Genomic DNA, 18,864 nt, shown 5'->3' on the forward strand with positions numbered 1-18,864 from the left:
CTCTCTCTGTCTCGATCTCTCTCGAGATCTCACTCTGTCTTGATCTCTCTCTCTCTCGAGATCTCACTCTGTCTCGATCTCTCTCGAGCTCTCACTCTGTCTTGATCTCTCTCTCTCGAGATCTCACTCTGTCTTGATCTCTCTCTCGAGATCTCTCTCTGTCTTGATCTCTCTCTCTCTCTCTCTCTCGAGATCTCACTCTGCCTCGATCTCTCTCGATCTCACTCTGTCTTGATCTCTCTCTCGAGATCTCACTCTGTCTCGATCTCTCTCGAGATCTCACTCTGTCTTGATCTCTCTCTCTCGAGATCTCACTCTGTCTTGATCTCTCTCTCGAGATCTCTCTCTGTCTTGATCTCTCTCTCTCTCTCGAGATCTCACTCTGCCTCGATCTCTCTCGATCTCACTCTGTCTTGATCTCTCTCTCGAGATCTCACTCTGTCTTGATCTCTCTCTCGAGATCTCACTCTGTCTCGATCTCTCTCGAGATCTCACTCTGTCTTGATCTCTCTCTCTTTTTTTTACGATCAGTGGAAACAAGAAAATGCTCGGTGTAGTCGGCACTTTGCTTCGTTCATCATTTCGTTTTTTTTTTAATGCTTTGCTTTATGTAACCCCCCCCCTCGCTCACTCTCGTTCTGCACGCAGCCCTTCTCGCAGTCCGACGGCCTCCGACGGGTAGCTCAATACTGCATGCAGAGCTCTCCGATCTCTCTCTCCGTGTCTCTCCCCGACCCACCGGTACTGCCCGCTTAGAGATAAGGCAGGCATGGGCTCACTTTCACGCGACGATAAATTCGTCCGCGCGATTTGAAAGTGTTTTTGGTCAGGGGGCGCGCGGCGGTGCTCACGATTAAATCACGTGGGAGCTCCCGCTCCTGTCGCTCCACGCATCTCGTCTCGCCTCGCCTCGCTCTTTAAACCGGCGTCGTCGCCTTTTCCTTTCGAGGGCTTTAAAAAAAAAAGCAACAAAAAAATTCGTAATTGAGTCCACCCCCACACCACACCGTGGATGATTTATCGGAGAAGGGCACCGAACGGGGAACAGGAGAGCGATGCTTCTGCGACGTCACGTGATTTCGTCGCCACGACCACGACGACCATGTGACGGCCCCGGTCTGGTCGCCCGGGGGCTCTTGCGGTGTTGGTCGCGGTGCCATTGGCAGCAGCGACGGCATCACGAAGCCGCGTTTGTGTGCGGTCGGTTGGTTTCTTTATTATTTATAACCCAGGAGAAAGCTGGCTCACCCCCCCCCCACCCCAAAACCTCGAGACATTATTCAAAAGGAGTTGATTTTGCTCGGAGCTGAGTTTCTTGCTGAATATAGATTTTTTTTGTCTGGGTCGTTGATCGACTGACGTGGGTGGAGGTGGTTGGTTGGGGTGGTGGTTGTTTTGGTAGCAATGATAGCGATGGTTGTGGTGGCGATGATTTTGGTCGTGATGGTGGAGGTGGTTGTTCTGGTAGCAATGATAGCCGGTGGTTGTGGTGGCGATGATTTTGGACGTGATGGTGGAGATGGTTGTTTTGGTAGCAATGATTGCGGTGGTTGTAGTGGCGATGATTTTGGTCGTGATGGTGGGGGTGGTTGTTTTGGTAGCAATGATAGCGGTGGTTGTAGTGGCGATTATTTTGGTCGTGATGGTGGGGGTGGTTGTTTTGGTAGCAATGATAGCGGTGGTTGTAGTGGCGATTATTTTGGTCGTGATGGTGGGGGTGGTTGTTTTGGTAGCAATGATAGCGGTGGTTGTGGTGGCGATGATTTTGGGGTGCTAATGGTTTTGGTAGTAATCGTGCAGGTAGTTGTGGTGGTGGTTTTGGTCATGATGGTGGTTGTGGTGGTTTGGTCGTGATGGTGGAGGTGATTGTGGTGGTGCTGGTGGTTGTGGTGGCGATGATTTTGGTCGTGATGGTTGTTTTGGTTGAGATGGTAGAGGTGGGTGTGGTAGTAATGGTTGTTTTACGAGTGATAGTGGTGGTGTAGTGGTGATGATGCATTTGGTAGTCATGATAATGATGATTGTGGTGCCAGTGCTGTTCTTGGTGGTGCTGACGTAAGTGGTGATGGCAGTGATCATAGAGGTGGTGGTGACGGCAGTGATTTGGTATCATACTTAACCGCACTTACAATTTACTCTATGGGATCTCTTCTACCAGTGGCAAAATATAGTAGTAGGTTTTTACCCTTTTAAACTGGTACAAAACTGACACCTTTATTCAAGGCATCATGTTTGCAATAACCACAACACAAGTAGTCAAAAAACCTACTACTATATTTTGCCACTGGTAAAAGAGATCTCATAGTGCAAATGCTTACCCCGAGCTCTCAATACTCTGATATTGCACTGTGTTTGAGTTGTACGCCTTCTGGCGTCATCTGGTCCAACACCAATGGGGACTAGGCTCTAAAGAAAGCCGTCTCGGGTGTAGACCAATCAACTTCAAGGACAGTGCATATTATTATCATTATCAGAGTTGCTTCTTTTTGTTTGCTTTTTTGACTACTTGTGTTGTGGTTATTGCAAACATGATGCCTTGAATAAAGGTGTCAGTTTTGTACCAGTTTAAAAGGGTAAAAACCTACTACCGCACTTACAATGTTAGTGTCGGTGTCTGCGGTTGGTGGACCATACAGGGATGGGATCCATGATGTGCACAATGCACACCATCATCATCACCATCATCATCACCGCCTTCATCATCATCATTACCACCTTCATCATCACCATCATCACCAGGCACTGCGATGTTGGACGAGAGTGGAGGACATTTTCGAAGCAGTCATTTTTGTGGTCACTGCTCAACGGAAGGAAATTGCTGCAAGTCAGTGGGTTATTGCCGCGTGTGTGTGTGCGGGTGTGTGTGGGTGTGTGTATTTGGGTGTGTGTGGGTGTGTGTGCGGGTGTGTGTGGGTGTGTGTGCGAGGGTGTGTCTGTGTGTGTGCGGGTGTGTGTGGGTGTGTGTGTGCGGTTGTGTGTGGGTGTGTGCGCGGGTGTGTGGGTGTGTGTGTGGGTGTGTGCGGGTGTGTGTGGGTGTGTGCATGCGTGTGTGTGCGGGTGTGCGAGGGTGTGTCTGTGTGTGTGTGCGGTTGTGTGTGGATGTGTGTGTGGGTGTGTGTGTGGGTGTGTGTGTGTGCAGGTGTGTGTGTGTGCGAACACACAGCATGTATGGACTGTGTGTGTGTGAACACGCAGCATGTACGGACTGTGTGTGTGTGCACACACAGCATGTACGGACTGTGTGTGTGTAGTAGGGAGCGGTAGTGTAGTGGTTAGCGCTACGCTGCGCTATGAACCCGGCGACACAGGTTCGATTCACGACCAACACCAGTGACGATTATCTGAACCGGTCCCGGGCCTCCCCTAGGTCGACTCAGCCTCAAATGAGTACCTGGTGTGATGTGTAAACATCGCCACTAGGGAGAAAAATGCGGTCGGGCGTGGTGCTGGCCACCCACCCCCTCGTGTGCCGTTCCGGCCTTCATAGGTGCTCGCTAACAGCACTTGCCCCTACAGTCTGTTAAGGCTATATGGGGGATCTATATCTTTGTGTGCGTGTGTGCGGTGTGTGTGTGTGTGGGTGTGTTTGTGTGTGTGTGCGTGTGCGTGCGTGTGTGCGTGCGTGTGTGTGTGAGTGTGTGTGTGTGTGCTTGTGTGCGTTGTGTTCGGGTGTGTGTGCGTGTGTGTGTGCATGTGTGTGGGTGTGTGAGTGTGTGTGTGAGTGTGTGTGTGGGTGTGTCCGTGTGCGGGTGACGCAGCAGTTAGCACTCTGCACTGCGAACTCGGCCACTCAAGTTCAATTCCCGCTCACGGCCAACACCAGTGACGATTATCTGATCCGGTCCTGAGCCTACCCTAGGTTAACTCAGCCTCAAATGAGTATCTGGTGCGGTGTGTAAACATCGCCACTGGGGAGACAAAGGCAGCCAGGCGTGGTGATGGCCACCCACCCCCTCGTGTAACGTGCTGACCTTCATAGGTGCTCGCTAACAGCACTTGCCCCTACAGTCTGTTAAAGGTTACATGGGGGATCTTTGTCTGTGTGTGTGTGAGGGTGGGAGTATAAAGGTCCGTGCGCTTTTTGGTGGGTGTGTTGGTGGGTGTGTTGGTGGGTGTGTTGGTGGGTGCGTTGGTGGGCGCGTTGGTGGGTGCGTTGGTGGGTGTGTTGGTGGGTGTGTTGGTGGGTGCGTTGGTGGGTGTGCTGGTGAGTGTGTTCACGCGGATGTCCATGCATGCCTCCACGTGTGTGTGCGCACGCGTGCGTTCACGCGTGCGCTCACAGCTCACTCTCCGGACCGCTCCCCCCCGCAATCTGACCCCCCCCCCCCGCACCCTCGCGCAGCGATGGGCAACAGGCAGGCGACGGCGGCGGTGGTCAAGAAGGAGGGCGCGGACGCGCCGGAGGAGGGAGCCGGCACGGTCGGCGACGAGGGCCGACGCTCCGAGCCCTCGCTCGCCCAGGGCAAGGGCCAGGGCAGCGCCGACGGAGACGGGGAAGTCCGGCCCGAGGCCGACGGCTCGGACGCGGTCGTCGCCGGCACCCAGGAGCTCGCCCAGGCCGTGCTGAGCGGCGACAAGGACGGCCCCCCCGCCCGGGGTCAAGGTGCGGAGGTCGGGGAGGTCACGAAGGTCGCGAAGGTCATGAAGGACGCGTGCAGCCAGCAGGCGGAGGCGGCCGTGGCGGCGTTGATCCCGGCGGGCGCCGTTGAGGCCGCCAATAAAATCGCCGCGGAGAGGTCGGCCGTGCGTAAGGAGGGGGAGGAGGATCGGGGAGGTGATGAGGAGAAGGAGGAGGAGGAGGTGGTCGTCGAAGAAGAGGAATTTAAGGAGGAAGAGGTGGTGGTGGAGGAGGAGGAGGAAGAGGTTGATGATGAGAAGGAACGACACTTGGAGAAAATTTACCACGCTCACCCCACAGAGGAGGATGATGAGGAAGATGCTCAGGTGGTGCCCCCCATCCGCACCGGCGGTGGCACGACCGCCACGGCTCTGAGCAACGCGCCGCCCGCGATGGCGCAGACCCCGGTGACGTTGATCAGGGCCCAGCTCCTGGAGCCGGCGATCAACGTCAAGGACGGCGCGACGCCGACCAGCGACGAGCTGGAGGGGGTCAATGAAGAGGTGAAGGAGGTGGAGAAGACGCGGGAGGTTGAGGAGGTTCCGGTTGAGGGCTCGACCCGTTACGACGACGACGACGACGACGATGATGATGATGATGGTGATGCTGTCGGCAACGTTGATGCTGAGGAGGAGAAGGAGGAGGAGGAGGAGGTGGTGGAGGTGGCGTACGTGGTGATGGAGAAGGAGGAGGAGGAGGAAGAGCCACTACAGCAGCTGATGCAGAACAAGATGGCGGGGGTGGTGGCAGGGGCCGATGTGGAGAGCTCACCATTCCGAGTGGGAGGAGAAGACCTTCACGGAGACCTGCTGGACGCGGTACTGCGCGACCAGGAGTTCAGCACTCAGATCCAGTCGCACATTTAAATCTGCGTTCTCACACCGGGGCGGGTGAGGGGTGGGAGCGGGGTGGGAGCGGGGCGGGTGAGGGTCAAGGTGGTGGTAATTTTTCCTTTCGAAATTAGTGACGATAGAAATACCCATTGACTTTCGTCAGAGGCGACCGTGAGCAGACGACAATCACCGATCGATAAACGCGGTCGATGAAAGGGAATCTTTTTAGTCTCGATGGTACAGCCTCCCTGCCTGACTTTCCTGACGTATGATAGTTTCCGGAACGCTGCTCGGCTGGCTTGGAGTCAACATCATTGGCGTAAGGCACTACCACTAGAGAGCCCTCGGCCTTATCCATCGATATCTCTAGATCAGCGCAATCTTGTAACAAAACAAAAAAATCACGTGACTTTCAGAGTGGCCACCCCCACTCCGAGCCCCTCCCTTCTCCCCGCCTACTGTGAAAACAGACACACCGCTCCTCAAGGCCTCTTCTTCTCCTCTCTCCTCGTCCCTTCTCGCCTTGTGCTCCCGTTTCTCCGTTCATTTCCCATCCTCTCACTCTCATATTTCCCAATTCTCCCTTCCCTCTGCCGCCCCCGTGTCCTTTTCCCGTGCCTCTCTACTCCCCCTTCCTCGTGGCGTAGCCAATGGGCGATAGTAGCAATTCCTATCTCGTCGTTTTCCTATACCCCTATAACCCCCCCTGTAAGCAGGGGGGGGGGGGGCGGAGGGGGGGGTTAGGATGAAACCAGGCGAGATGAATGCTTCATTCTTCCGGCTGAGATAAAACACGAGACACTGCAAAGTCCCAGGGTGTAACTGGTGGTGGTGGTTATTTTGTATTGGAGCCTCTGTCGAGTCTCAAGAACTCCTTTCCAGTTCTTGAGACAGGAGGGTGCTGCTTGGGGCATGGTGGTGGGGGGGGGGGACGTGCTCTTACACGCCCTACGCTCCGGCGAGTAACAGCAAATCGATTGATCGGGTGACATCGATCAACGCTTGAGATCACGGCCGATTCCTCCGCAGCGTCCGACGATTCTTGCGCGTCCGATGCAACGGGGTTTCACGTGACCCAGACCCCCCCCCACCACACCCCAGCCACTAGAGGCCGCTGACATCCACGACATTGAATCAGTAAGATTGGATTGAATCGCAACAATTCATGCGATCACAAGGGTTATGAAATCTCAACATCCCTACTACTGATACACACACAAAGACGCCCCGTATAGCCTGTAACAGACTGTTGCAGCAAGGGCTGTTAGCGAGCACCTATTAAGGCCAGTATGGTACATCAGAGCGTGGGTGGCCAGAACCACGTCCGACCACCTTTGTCTCCCCAGTGGCGATGTTTAGACACCACACCAGGTACTCATTTGAGGCTGAGTCGATCTATGGGAAGCCCAGAACCGGTTCACATAACCGTCATTGCTGTTGGTGGCCTTGAGCGGGAATCGAACCCGGGTCGCCGGGTTCGTAGCGCAGCACGCTAACCGCTGCACTCCCGCTCCCTACTACACACACACAGTCCATACATGCTGTGTGCACACACACACAGTCCATACATGCTGTGTGCACACACACACACAGTCCGTACATACTGTGTGTGCACACACACACAGTCCGTACATACTGTGTGTGCACACACACACAGTCCGTACATACTGTGTGTGTTCACACACACACAGTCCGTACATGCTGTGTGTTCACACACAACGCACAACGCAGGGGTTTGGTCGCTTTCCGACTTACAGCTGATTTTTTATGATATCATCATAGGGCTTAAAATTTTTGGGGAATCACATATGAGCATCAATCGTTTAGTCTTTTAAAAATATATAAACTTAGGTGAAGGCCGGCTACCGAGACCGGCATTGGGAGTGGTCACCATGAGTCCTGTGGCCACGGAGAAGCGGAAACCTCAGAGTGGACGTCGGGAGACTGTCAGGGCAGATCTATGGGTCTCTGTGTCAGTCTGTGGCTTGCTGAGTGAGTTTGTGGCTGAGTAAGTCTGTGTGAGTCTGTGGCTCTCTGAGTGAGTCTGAGTAAGTATGTGGCTCTCCGAGTGAGTCTGTGGCTCTCTGAGTGAGTATGTGGCTTTCTGAGTGAGTCTGTGGCTCTCTGAGTGAGTATATGGCTCTCTGAGTGAGTCTGAATGAGGCTGTGGTTCTCTGAGTCTGTGAGTGTCTGTGGCTCTCTGTGCGAGTCTGTGCCTCTCTGAGTGAGTCTGTGGCTCTCTGAGTGAGTATGTGGCTCTCTGAGTGAATCTGTGGCTCTCTGTGCGAGTCTGTGGCTCTCTGAGTGAGTTTGTGGCTCTCTGAGTGAGTTTGTGGCTCTCTGAGTGAGTCTGTGGCTCTCTGAGTGAGTCTATGGCTCTTTGAGTGAGTATATGGCTCTCTGAGTGAGTCCGTGGCTCTCTGAGTGAATCTGTGGCTCTCTGAGTGAGTCTGTGGCTCTCTGAGTGAGTCTGTGGCTCTCTGAGTGAGTCTGTGGCTCTCTGAGTGAGTCTGTGGCTCTCTGTGTGAGTCTGTGGCTCTCTGTGTGAGTCTGTGGCTCTCTAAGTGAGTCTCTAGCTCTCCGAGTGAGTCTAAGACCACGCGCCGGGCGACTGCCGGGGTCAGGCCGTGGAGGTCGCTGCTTCTACCGCGCAGCGGCCGCACCTCGTGGCAGCGACCACGAGGAGCGGCGACGGCGGTGGGCGGTGCCATCGGTGGCTCTAGGCCACGGCGACTTCTCGACGACCCTGAGAGTGTGGCACAGCGCACGATTAGGGGGGGGGGGCAGGGGGGGGGCAGGGGGGGGGCTGGGTTTCCCGCACGACGACTCTGCAGATCGAACCTCTCGCCAGAGTATCGTCACCGCCAATGTCAGTTTGCTGCCGGACATTAGGGCCTCCCCCATGCCATGTCGGTCGCGGGCGTTGTTTGACCATACTTCACCACGCTGGTCAGTGTAGGGGGGTGGGGGGGCGCGGGCAGCGAAGGTTGGGAGGGTAGCCGCGGGAGCGTAGAAGTACGGTGTGACAAATGGATCGACGTAAATATAGCTGCTTGTTATGACTCGGTGTGATCTTGTGACTCGGCATATCATGTGACTTGGCATATCACGTGACTTTGCATATCATGTGACTTAGCAAATCATGTGCCTTGGCATATCTTGCGCTTTGGCGACGTCGCGTGACTTTGCGATATCAAGTGCAAATCAGGGTTTGAAATCACGTGGGCCTTTTGCTGGTTCTGGGGCTTAGCCAATAAAGAGAGAATTATCGCGCTTATTTATTAAATGTTGCTCGAAAATAACAAGCCACCGTTTCCATGCAATGGAGTCAAGATGTCCGCAAGGCTGTAGGGACGGATTATTTGTCATCGTTGTTATCTTCTTACCAAAATCGGCGTGCATCATTCGTGTCCTCGCGGCATACTGAATGACATCACACGGCATACTGAATGACATCACACGGCATACTGAATGACATCACATGCAATGAACACGTTAGTAGCCCCTACCCTGGCCCTGCTTGGCCCCGAACCAGATTCGGATGGCCTTCTTGTGAGGCCAGCGTACCGCAGTTTGGTTCCGGCTCGGCATTATAGCCAGTGGAAACCACCCACACTGTTAAGGAATCCGTGCTGGCTCGGCTCGGATGTGCCAGTGGAAAAACGGTATATTTGTATAATTGTATACGTGCCCAACCACACTGAATTCACCATTCCCAATCCATTCTACCAATTCAAGCCGAAACTCCAGAGCGTACCGAAATTGTGATCATATTTCGCACATTGCTTAGTCGTTCGGTGTGCGGTTCGATCGCTCGCTAGCGTTTAACAGACAAGGAGATCTGTGCGTTTTGTGTCCTTCCGCACTTGCCGTGTGTAACGCGTGCGCTTTTACCGTCACCGTTGCCCGCCAGCTTTGCCGACTCTGTGTCCGACAAACTCCATTCCGTTGTCCATCCAATCCATCCATCCCATCGGAAAGCGCCGTCGCAGCGTCCTGAGCAGGTGCTCATTGGGTGGCGGTGCGTGGCGAAAGCCGGGGAAGAGGCGAGGCTACCAAATCCACCAAATCGCTGTAACAGGATGAAATGAATCCACGATATAATTAATGATACATTGTGTTACTGTGGAACGAAGCCATTGAGCGTCAAGGGGTGGGCTAATGTGGCCTTTTTCGATCCACAAATCGTCTCATTAGATTATAGATTTGAAGCTTTCGTGACTGCAAGGATTCATACTCTTAGGTTTTTTCGGTAAAGTCACGTAGGTAAAAAATAATAATATAAAAGATTGATAAATCAAAATAAATCAATTCAATCACCGACGTATCAAGTGATACAGTAAATTTTGCTGTGACGGTCCCACCTGAAGACGGAGACTTGTGTTGCCTCCGATTATTTTATTTTATTATTTTTTACCCACGTGACTTTACCGTCTCATTAGATCCATAAAGCATGTGCCAGGAATCACTTTATAACGATACAAAAAACAAATTCTATTCAAAATATCCAAGCTTGTGTTCGAGCATGGATCAAGCATGGATCAAGCATGGTATCGTAAAAAAAATCGGTCGATTCCCGTTCCATGATTCCTAATATGAGCAAAGCCACGCTCAATTACTCCATATATTGGCCTAAAGCACGGACATGATTTATCATTAATTCTGTCGCGGATTCATGTTATCCTGTTGCAGTGCAAGCGCCCACTCGGGAGAATCCAAGGAAGCAATTTCCTCTGCCGAGCCCTTTACTTTTCTTGCCACACGCTAACTTTCTCGAGGGCATCGTCCGGGAGTTCGGAAGCCACCGGCGGGAGAGGAGCCTTGCAACGCCACCAACACGCGAACGCGCCGCCGACTCAGAAGGCCGCCGCGAGGATTCCGAGCGAAACGCTGGCGGAAGGGGTCCCCTAGGCTTAAAAAAATAAATAAGCCACGCTCCCGAGACAATTGTTACGTTACGGGCGCGCAATATAAATGCAAGTTTTGTTTGTCGTTGCTGCTGTTGTTGTCTGACCGCCTCCCATCGTCACGCACGTGTAACACGCCACGCTTTGTGTTGTCTGCCTGCTCGTTGCATGACCGTCGGCAAAAGAAAGTTGCGAGCTCAAATAAAAAAAAACACCTGGAACTTGGCTGGAGTCTAAACGAGTGCGACTCATGGCTTGCCTCCTCACCCGGCCACGTGCTTTCACACGCACGCGGCGACACGCCCGCTCCATCCTAACCCACAATGTCGCACTAACGTGCGGTTCATATGTAACTAACGTGTTGACACGTACGCTGCACTAAATGTTTATAAGTGTGCGCGCGCGCGTGCGTGTGTTGTGTTGACACATCCACGCAAGGCACGTGTATTCATTAGACGGCTACGCGATGTGCATTATGCTGATTTCCAAATCGACTAGTTATTTTTTTGGGATCAGGTCGCGTAAGTTAAGATGCCCGTTGTAAAACCCTCCTCCACCCGACACAACCAATGTAATATAACATCGTCGCGCTGGTTGGTAACCCACTGGCGACACGTCGTATCTATCCGCTCTACGTGTGCGGATCGCTCCGCCCCATTACTGGTGGTGGCTGCTGCAGCAGCAATGCATTGGCCACGTCGCAAATCGACCGTGTCGGGTGTACGTGCGCATGCGTGTACGTTGAACTTCTTTCACACCGTACGTAGCCAACCGCGCTAATCGGAGGTGTGGGGGAAGCACAACAAACTTAACACAAAAAGCAGCCCTCAAGGAATGAGTGAATAGCTCCAGTGGCTTCCTAACATCGGAAGGAAGAGCGTTCCAGACGGCCTCAGAAGCGCATATGAAAGTGCGTGACCGTCAGTGACCGATCATGATCATGACGATGACGATGCAATGTGTGTTGGTCTATGAATGTTGGCGTATCTCCCGGTAGCCAATAGTTGGGTCTACCTTCTGTGACGTGCAGACGTCACACTGTTAACGTCACAATGATTGGGTCGCCTTAGAATTTCCCCGATGCAATCTTACGTAGTCCTCGGTGAAAAAAACTAAATGTTTAAAAACATTCTAAAGCTTTGGCCATTGGATAAAAAAATGTTAGAATCTGATGTCATTTTTGGCTTCAGTTCTCTTTCCTACCACAGTACCGTGCACATTGTTTACCCAAATTTAAGAGGCTGAAATATTTTTTGTCAATAGATTTGTTTTCTACGCGTAAGCATGAAGTGCACTATATCTGTGCAAAATGTCATCTTTATAGACCTTCCAGAGCATCATTAGTTAGACATTGGTCGCCCAGCTTTCTAGACCTTAGAGAACGTCATGAGAGGTGACCGGTCAAGGCCCGATCGCTGACAAATATATCTGAAGACACTGTGGATAAGGGCCTATGCGCGCATACATTTCATCAAAACATGAAAAAACATTTCTACATTTCAGACTGTGTGTGTGCAGACGTGAATGACGTGAAGTGTTGTTGGTGGTGGTGGTGATTGTGGTGGTGATTGTGATGGAGGGTGGTCAGCCGTACTGGTGGTGGCAGTGACAGTGATGGTATGTGGAGGGTACTGTCAATGTTCGTGGTGGTGATGTTTGTGGTAGTGATGGTGCTAGTGGTGGTATGTGGTGTTGTTGGTGCTGGTGGTAGTGGTGGCGGTGACAGTGATGGTATGTGGAGGGTATTGTCAATGTTCTTGGTGGTGATGTTTGTGGTAGTGATGGTGCTAGTGGTGGTATTTGGTGTTGTTGGTGCTGGTGGTAGTGGTGGCGGTGCTGATGTAGAGAACGGTTGTGTCACGGTTAGCGTTACGCTGCCCTGCGAACCCGGATCGCCGGGTTCGATTCCCACTCACAGCCAACATCGGTGACGATTTTCTGAACCGGTCCTGGGCCTCCCCTAGGTCGACTCAGCCTCAAACGAATACCTACCTGGCGCGGTGTGTAAACATCAGCACTGGGGAGACAAAGGCGGCCAGGCGTGGTATTGGGCACCCACCCCCCTCGTGTGCCGTGCCGGCTTTCATAGGTGCTACTTGGTTACAGCACTTGCCCCAAAAGTATTTTAAGGCTTCTAGTTTTTAAGTTTTCGTGACTGCAGGGATCCATACTTTTTTGTTTTTTTCGGTCAAGTCACGTAGGTAAAATGTAAAATAAATTTAAATTAAAACAACTAAATTTAGTTGTTTTCATTTTAATTTATTTTACTAAATGTAGTTGTTTTCATTTTAATTTATTTTCTTTTACGTGACTAAAAGTATTTTAAGGCTATACAGCAGTGGGGGGGGATCTTTATCTTCGGTGCTGATAGCGGTGGTCGTCGTAAGTTTGAACGTTTGCCATCGCACGCTCCTGTCAAGTTCAATCCATCACGAATGCTCGAGGAAAAGCACAAATTGTTGTAAGTCATGGTCCAACACCATGTGAGACTAGGCTCTAAGGAAAGATGTCTCGGGTGTGGACCAATCAACTTCAAGGACAGTGCATACATTTGCATTACGACTGCAGGTGTTGTGGTCTATGCAAACATGACTCCTTGTAAAAAAAAAATTGTCAGTTTTGTTGCCAGATAAAAGGGTAAAAAAACAATGATCAATTATGTTTGTAAGGCTGTTTCAAAAACTGGCTCAGAATTCAAGGATCGGACTCCGAGCGTCTGCCACCCGGTGAGTCCCGGCCACGAGACTCCTCCGACCGCATCGCTTTGCACGGGTCCAGCAGCAGCAGGATCGCCACGGGCTGTGGATTGTAGCTGCGTCAGTTGAGGCCGGTAGGAGTAGAGTGGTGTTCATGGTGGTGTTGGTGGTGGGGGGGGTGTTTATGGTTTTGGGGAGCAGTGGCGCAGTGGTTAGCGCGTCGAACCCGGCGACGCGAGTTCCATTCCCTCTCACGGCCACCAACACCAGTGACGATTCTTCAGACGCTGTCTCCCCGACAGACCTGGTCTTCACCTGAGGACGGCTGCTTGCGTTGTGGCCGAAACGTCGTGAGAATTATGTTTTATTTTTATTATTTTATTATTTCCCTTCTACGTGACTTTACCGAAAGAACCAGGAAGATGAATCCCTGCAGTCACGAAAGCTTTCAATCGAAACCAGTGACGATTGTTTGCACCGGTCCTAGGCCTCTCCGAGGTCGACTCAGGGTCGAATGAGTACCTGGTGCAGTGTGTAAGCCTCGACACGATGGAGACAATGGCGGCCTGGTGTGGTGCTGGCCTTCAGAGGTGCCGGCTAACAGCAATTTCTCCAAAAATCTGACAAGGCTATACGGGGGATTTTTGTCTTGTTTATAATGGTGGCAATGGTTGTGGTGGTGATGGTCGTGGTGGTGGTGGTGATGATGGAGGTGGCAGTGGTGGACGTGGAGGTGGTGATTGTTGTGATGTAGTGTGGAGGTGGTATTAGTATTTATAGTGGAGATAATGGTGGGTTAGTTTCTGTGGTGATGGTGGTGAAGAGAGTAGTATTGGAGCTTGTGATGGTGGTGATGGTGGTGGAGAGTAGTGTTTGAGGTGGTGATGGTGGTGGAGAGTAGTGTTTGAGGCTGTGATGGTGGTGGAGAGTAGTGTTTGAGGTTGTGATGTTGGTGATGCTCGAGAGAGTAGTGTTGGACGTTGTGATGGTGGTGGAGAGTAGTGGAGAGTAGTGTTGGAAGTTGTGATGGTGGTTGAGAGTAGTGTTGAAGATTGTGATGGCGGTGATGGTGGTGGAGAGTAGTGTTGGAGATTGTGATGGCGGTGATGGTGGTGGAGAGAAGTGTTTGAGGTTGTGATGTTGGTGATGCTCGAGATAGTAGTGCTGGAGGTTGTGATGGTGGTGGAGAGAATTGTTGGAAGTTGTGATGGTGGTGGCAGTGACGGGCCGTGTATTTTACACCTCGGCCTTCAGTGATATCTTCCCACAATTAAAATGCCTTCGAATAACCTCACCATGACACTAGGGCTACAGGCTATTGTCATTCGACGTAACCACCAAATATTCACAGTGACAGTAACCTTTATCGAGTGGAATGAAGTGGTTTAACACGAGGCTCAACACCTATGAGAGTTACAATACGCTAATTGCAGAGACGTGAATACATGGTGACTGAAACCATCAAGGATGTACCACTATTAAGCAGTATGACAGGATGCTGCATCACAAATAGACATCGCATAGCCCAAATCAATGTCATTACCAAAGAAACAAGAACAAACTCACAACCAGTCACATTTACTCATAAGACCACCAAGCAAGCAAAAATGCCGTAAAACACAAACAACACAATCAGGATTCAACAGGCTTCCTCACATAATTTTTTTTTTTTATCTAAAGCACTACATTTAAAAATCTAAATGTCACGAAAGAAAGTTAAAATAAATCTTAGATGATGCTACGTTACATGCTAGCTAGTTTTTCTTCAGTTAGTTAACTGGCCCTTCGATCACGCCACACAAACAAGGCTAACGTAGGCGGCTAGGCCAGCGAGAAGGCTCCAGCGTGTCAAAGAATAGGCCCAACATGGCAAACTCGACATCTGATTTGTTAAAGAATATAACAATCAACAACATCGTCCCCATTTGCTTCAACAGAAGAGGGGATTCACTCGACATTCTGAAGGCCTCAGGGTAGATTTTTCACACGGAGAGGCGGAGACAGCAGCACAGGTGGATCATCTGATTGGAGAAAAGCTCTAATTTATATGAGCTGCACTGAAAGCAGCTCAACTGAAGGAGGGAGTAGCAATGAAATGACGGTAATAGACTGATGGGAACGAACTTTGTAGAATACATATCGCATTAATGGAAATATATATTAAATTAAAAAAATACAATTTTCTAATTCTGACAATCTCTAGGCCAGCAGAGAAGGCCTTGTTGGCTCTGATGGCCCGCGTCTGGGTAGTGGAGAGTAGTATTGGAGGTTGTGATGGTGGTGATGGTGGTGCAGAGAGTAGTGTTGGAGGTTGTGATGGCGGTGATGGTGGTGCAGAGAGTAGTGTTGGAGGTTGTGATGGCGGTGATGGTGGTGCAGAGAGTAGTGTTGGAGGTTGTGATGGCGGTGATGCTGGTGCAGAGAGTAGTGTTGGAGGTTGTGATGGCGGTGATGGTGGTGCAGAGAGTAGTGTTGGAGGTTGTGATGGCGGTGATGGTGGTGCAGAGAGTAGTGTTGGAAGTTGTGATGGCGGTGATGGTGGTGCAGAGAGTAGTGTTGGAGGTTGTGATGGCGGTGATGGTGGTGCAGAGAGTAGTGTTGGAAGTTGTGATGGCGGTGATGGTGGTGCAGAGAGTAGTGTTGGAAGTTGTGATGGCGGTGATGGTGGTGCAGAGAGTAGTGTTGGAGGTTGTGATGGCGGTGATGGTGGTGCAGAGAGTAGTGTTGGAGGTTGTGATGGCGGTGATGGTGGTGCAGAGAGTAGTGTTGGAGGTTGTGATGGTGGTGATGGTTCAGAGAGTAGTGTTGGAGGTTGTGATGGCGGTGATGGTGGTGCAGAGAGTAGTATTGGAGGTTGTGATGGTGGTGATGGTGGTGCAGAGAGTAGTGTTGGAGGTTGTGATGGCGGTGATGGTGGTGCAGAGAGTAGTGTTGGAGGTTATGATGGCGGTGATGGTGGTGCAGAGAGTAGTGTTGGAGGTTGTGATGGTGGTGATGGTGGTGCAGAGAGTAGTGTTGGAGGTTGTGATGGTGGTGATGGTGGTGCAGAGAGTAGTGTTGGAGGTTGTGATGGTGGTGATGGTGGTGCAGAGAGTAGTGTTGGAGGTTGTGATGGTGGTGATGCTGGTGCAGAGAGTAGTATTGGAGGTTGTGATGGCGGTGATGCTGGTGCAGAGAGTAGTGTTGGAGGTTGTGATGGCGGTGATGGTGGTGCAGAGAGTAGTATTGGAGGTTGTGATGGCGGTGATGGTGGTGCAGAGAGTAGTGTTGGAGTTTGTGATGGCGGTGATGGTGGTGCAGAGAGTAGTGTTGGAGTTTGTGATGGCGGTGATGCTGGTGCAGAGAGTAGTGTTGGAGGTTGTGATGGCGGTGATGGTGGTGGAGAGTAGTGTTTGAGGTGGTGATGGTGGTGGAGAGTAGTGTTTGAGGCTGTGATGGTGGTGGAGAGTAGTGTTTGAGGTTGTGATGTTGGTGATGCTCGAGAGAGTAGTGTTGGACGTTGTGATGGTGGTGGAGAGTAGTGGAGAGTAGTGTTGGAAGTTGTGATGGTGGTTGAGAGTAGTGTTGAAGATTGTGATGGCGGTGATGGTGGTGGAGAGTAGTGTTGGAGATTGTGATGGCGGTGATGGTGGTGGAGAGAAGTGTTTGAGGTTGTGATGTTGGTGATGCTCGAGATAGTAGTGCTGGAGGTTGTGATGGTGGTGGAGAGAATTGTTGGAAGTTGTGATGGTGGTGGCAGTGACGGGCCGTGTATTTTACACCTCGGCCTTCAGTGATATCTTCCCACAATTAAAATGCCTTCGAATAACCTCACCATGACACTAGGGCTACAGGCTATTGTCATTCGACGTAACCACCAAATATTCACAGTGACAGTAACCTTTATCGAGTGGAATGAAGTGGTTTAACACGAGGCTCAACACCTATGAGAGTTACAATACGCTAATTGCAGAGACGTGAATACATGGTGACTGAAACCATCAAGGATGTACCACTATTAAGCAGTATGACAGGATGCTGCATCACAAATAGACATCGCATAGCCCAAATCAATGTCATTACCAAAGAAACAAGAACAAACTCACAACCAGTCACATTTACTCATAAGACCACCAAGCAAGCAAAAATGCCGTAAAACACAAACAACACAATCAGGATTCAACAGGCTTCCTCACATAATTTTTTTTTTTTATCTAAAGCACTACATTTAAAAATCTAAATGTCACGAAAGAAAGTTAAAATAAATCTTAGATGATGCTACGTTACATGCTAGCTAGTTTTTCTTCAGTTAGTTAACTGGCCCTTCGATCACGCCACACAAACAAGGCTAACGTAGGCGGCTAGGCCAGCGAGAAGGCTCCAGCGTGTCAAAGAATAGGCCCAACATGGCAAACTCGACATCTGATTTGTTAAAGAATATAACAATCAACAACATCGTCCCCATTTGCTTCAACAGAAGAGGGGATTCACTCGACATTCTGAAGGCCTCAGGGTAGATTTTTCACACGGAGAGGCGGAGACAGCAGCACAGGTGGATCATCTGATTGGAGAAAAGCTCTAATTTATATGAGCTGCACTGAAAGCAGCTCAACTGAAGGAGGGAGTAGCAATGAAATGACGGTAATAGACTGATGGGAACGAACTTTGTAGAATACATATCGCATTAATGGAAATATATATTAAATTAAAAAAATACAATTTTCTAATTCTGACAATCTCTAGGCCAGCAGAGAAGGCCTTGTTGGCTCTGATGGCCCGCGTCTGGGTAGTGGAGAGTAGTATTGGAGGTTGTGATGGTGGTGATGGTGGTGCAGAGAGTAGTGTTGGAGGTTGTGATGGCGGTGATGGTGGTGCAGAGAGTAGTGTTGGAGGTTGTGATGGCGGTGATGGTGGTGCAGAGAGTAGTGTTGGAGGTTGTGATGGCGGTGATGCTGGTGCAGAGAGTAGTGTTGGAGGTTGTGATGGCGGTGATGGTGGTGCAGAGAGTAGTGTTGGAGGTTGTGATGGCGGTGATGGTGGTGCAGAGAGTAGTGTTGGAAGTTGTGATGGCGGTGATGGTGGTGCAGAGAGTAGTGTTGGAGGTTGTGATGGCGGTGATGGTGGTGCAGAGAGTAGTGTTGGAAGTTGTGATGGCGGTGATGGTGGTGCAGAGAGTAGTGTTGGAAGTTGTGATGGCGGTGATGGTGGTGCAGAGAGTAGTGTTGGAGGTTGTGATGGCGGTGATGGTGGTGCAGAGAGTAGTGTTGGAGGTTGTGATGGCGGTGATGGTGGTGCAGAGAGTAGTGTTGGAGGTTGTGATGGTGGTGATGGTTCAGAGAGTAGTGTTGGAGGTTGTGATGGCGGTGATGGTGGTGCAGAGAGTAGTATTGGAGGTTGTGATGGTGGTGATGGTGGTGCAGAGAGTAGTGTTGGAGGTTGTGATGGCGGTGATGGTGGTGCAGAGAGTAGTGTTGGAGGTTATGATGGCGGTGATGGTGGTGCAGAGAGTAGTGTTGGAGGTTGTGATGGTGGTGATGGTGGTGCAGAGAGTAGTGTTGGAGGTTGTGATGGTGGTGATGGTGGTGCAGAGAGTAGTGTTGGAGGTTGTGATGGTGGTGATGGTGGTGCAGAGAGTAGTGTTGGAGGTTGTGATGGTGGTGATGCTGGTGCAGAGAGTAGTATTGGAGGTTGTGATGGCGGTGATGCTGGTGCAGAGAGTAGTGTTGGAGGTTGTGATGGCGGTGATGGTGGTGCAGAGAGTAGTATTGGAGGTTGTGATGGCGGTGATGGTGGTGCAGAGAGTAGTGTTGGAGTTTGTGATGGCGGTGATG

At 51.0% G+C, this 18,864-nt stretch overlaps 2 protein-coding genes across 2 annotated transcripts in view; both read left to right on the forward strand.

Annotated features, from left to right (window-relative positions):
* The window catches only part of LOC144735266 (uncharacterized), a 26,716-nt gene extending 18,496 nt beyond the window's left edge, over nt 1–8,220 (forward strand). Inside the window, exon 2 of the mRNA XM_078617772.1 lies at nt 4,343–8,220. Within this exon, the coding sequence (XP_078473898.1) occupies nt 4,345–5,484 (1,140 nt within the window). The 5' untranslated portion in view covers nt 4,343–4,344 and the 3' untranslated portion in view covers nt 5,485–8,220. The remainder of the gene's footprint in view (nt 1–4,342) is intronic.
* Nucleotides 7,344–18,864, forward strand: part of LOC144735123 (uncharacterized) — a 23,772-nt gene continuing 12,251 nt past the window's right edge. Inside the window, exons 1-2 of the mRNA XM_078617539.1 lie at nt 7,344–7,397; nt 8,076–8,155. Coding sequence (XP_078473665.1) covers nt 7,344–7,397; nt 8,076–8,155 — 134 coding nt within the window. The remainder of the gene's footprint in view (nt 7,398–8,075; nt 8,156–18,864) is intronic.

Source organism: Lampetra planeri, chromosome 54 (genome assembly GCF_965212315.1).
Source record: "Lampetra planeri chromosome 54, kcLamPlan1.2.h2, whole genome shotgun sequence".
NCBI classification, from domain to species: domain Eukaryota; kingdom Metazoa; phylum Chordata; class Hyperoartia; order Petromyzontiformes; family Petromyzontidae; genus Lampetra; species Lampetra planeri.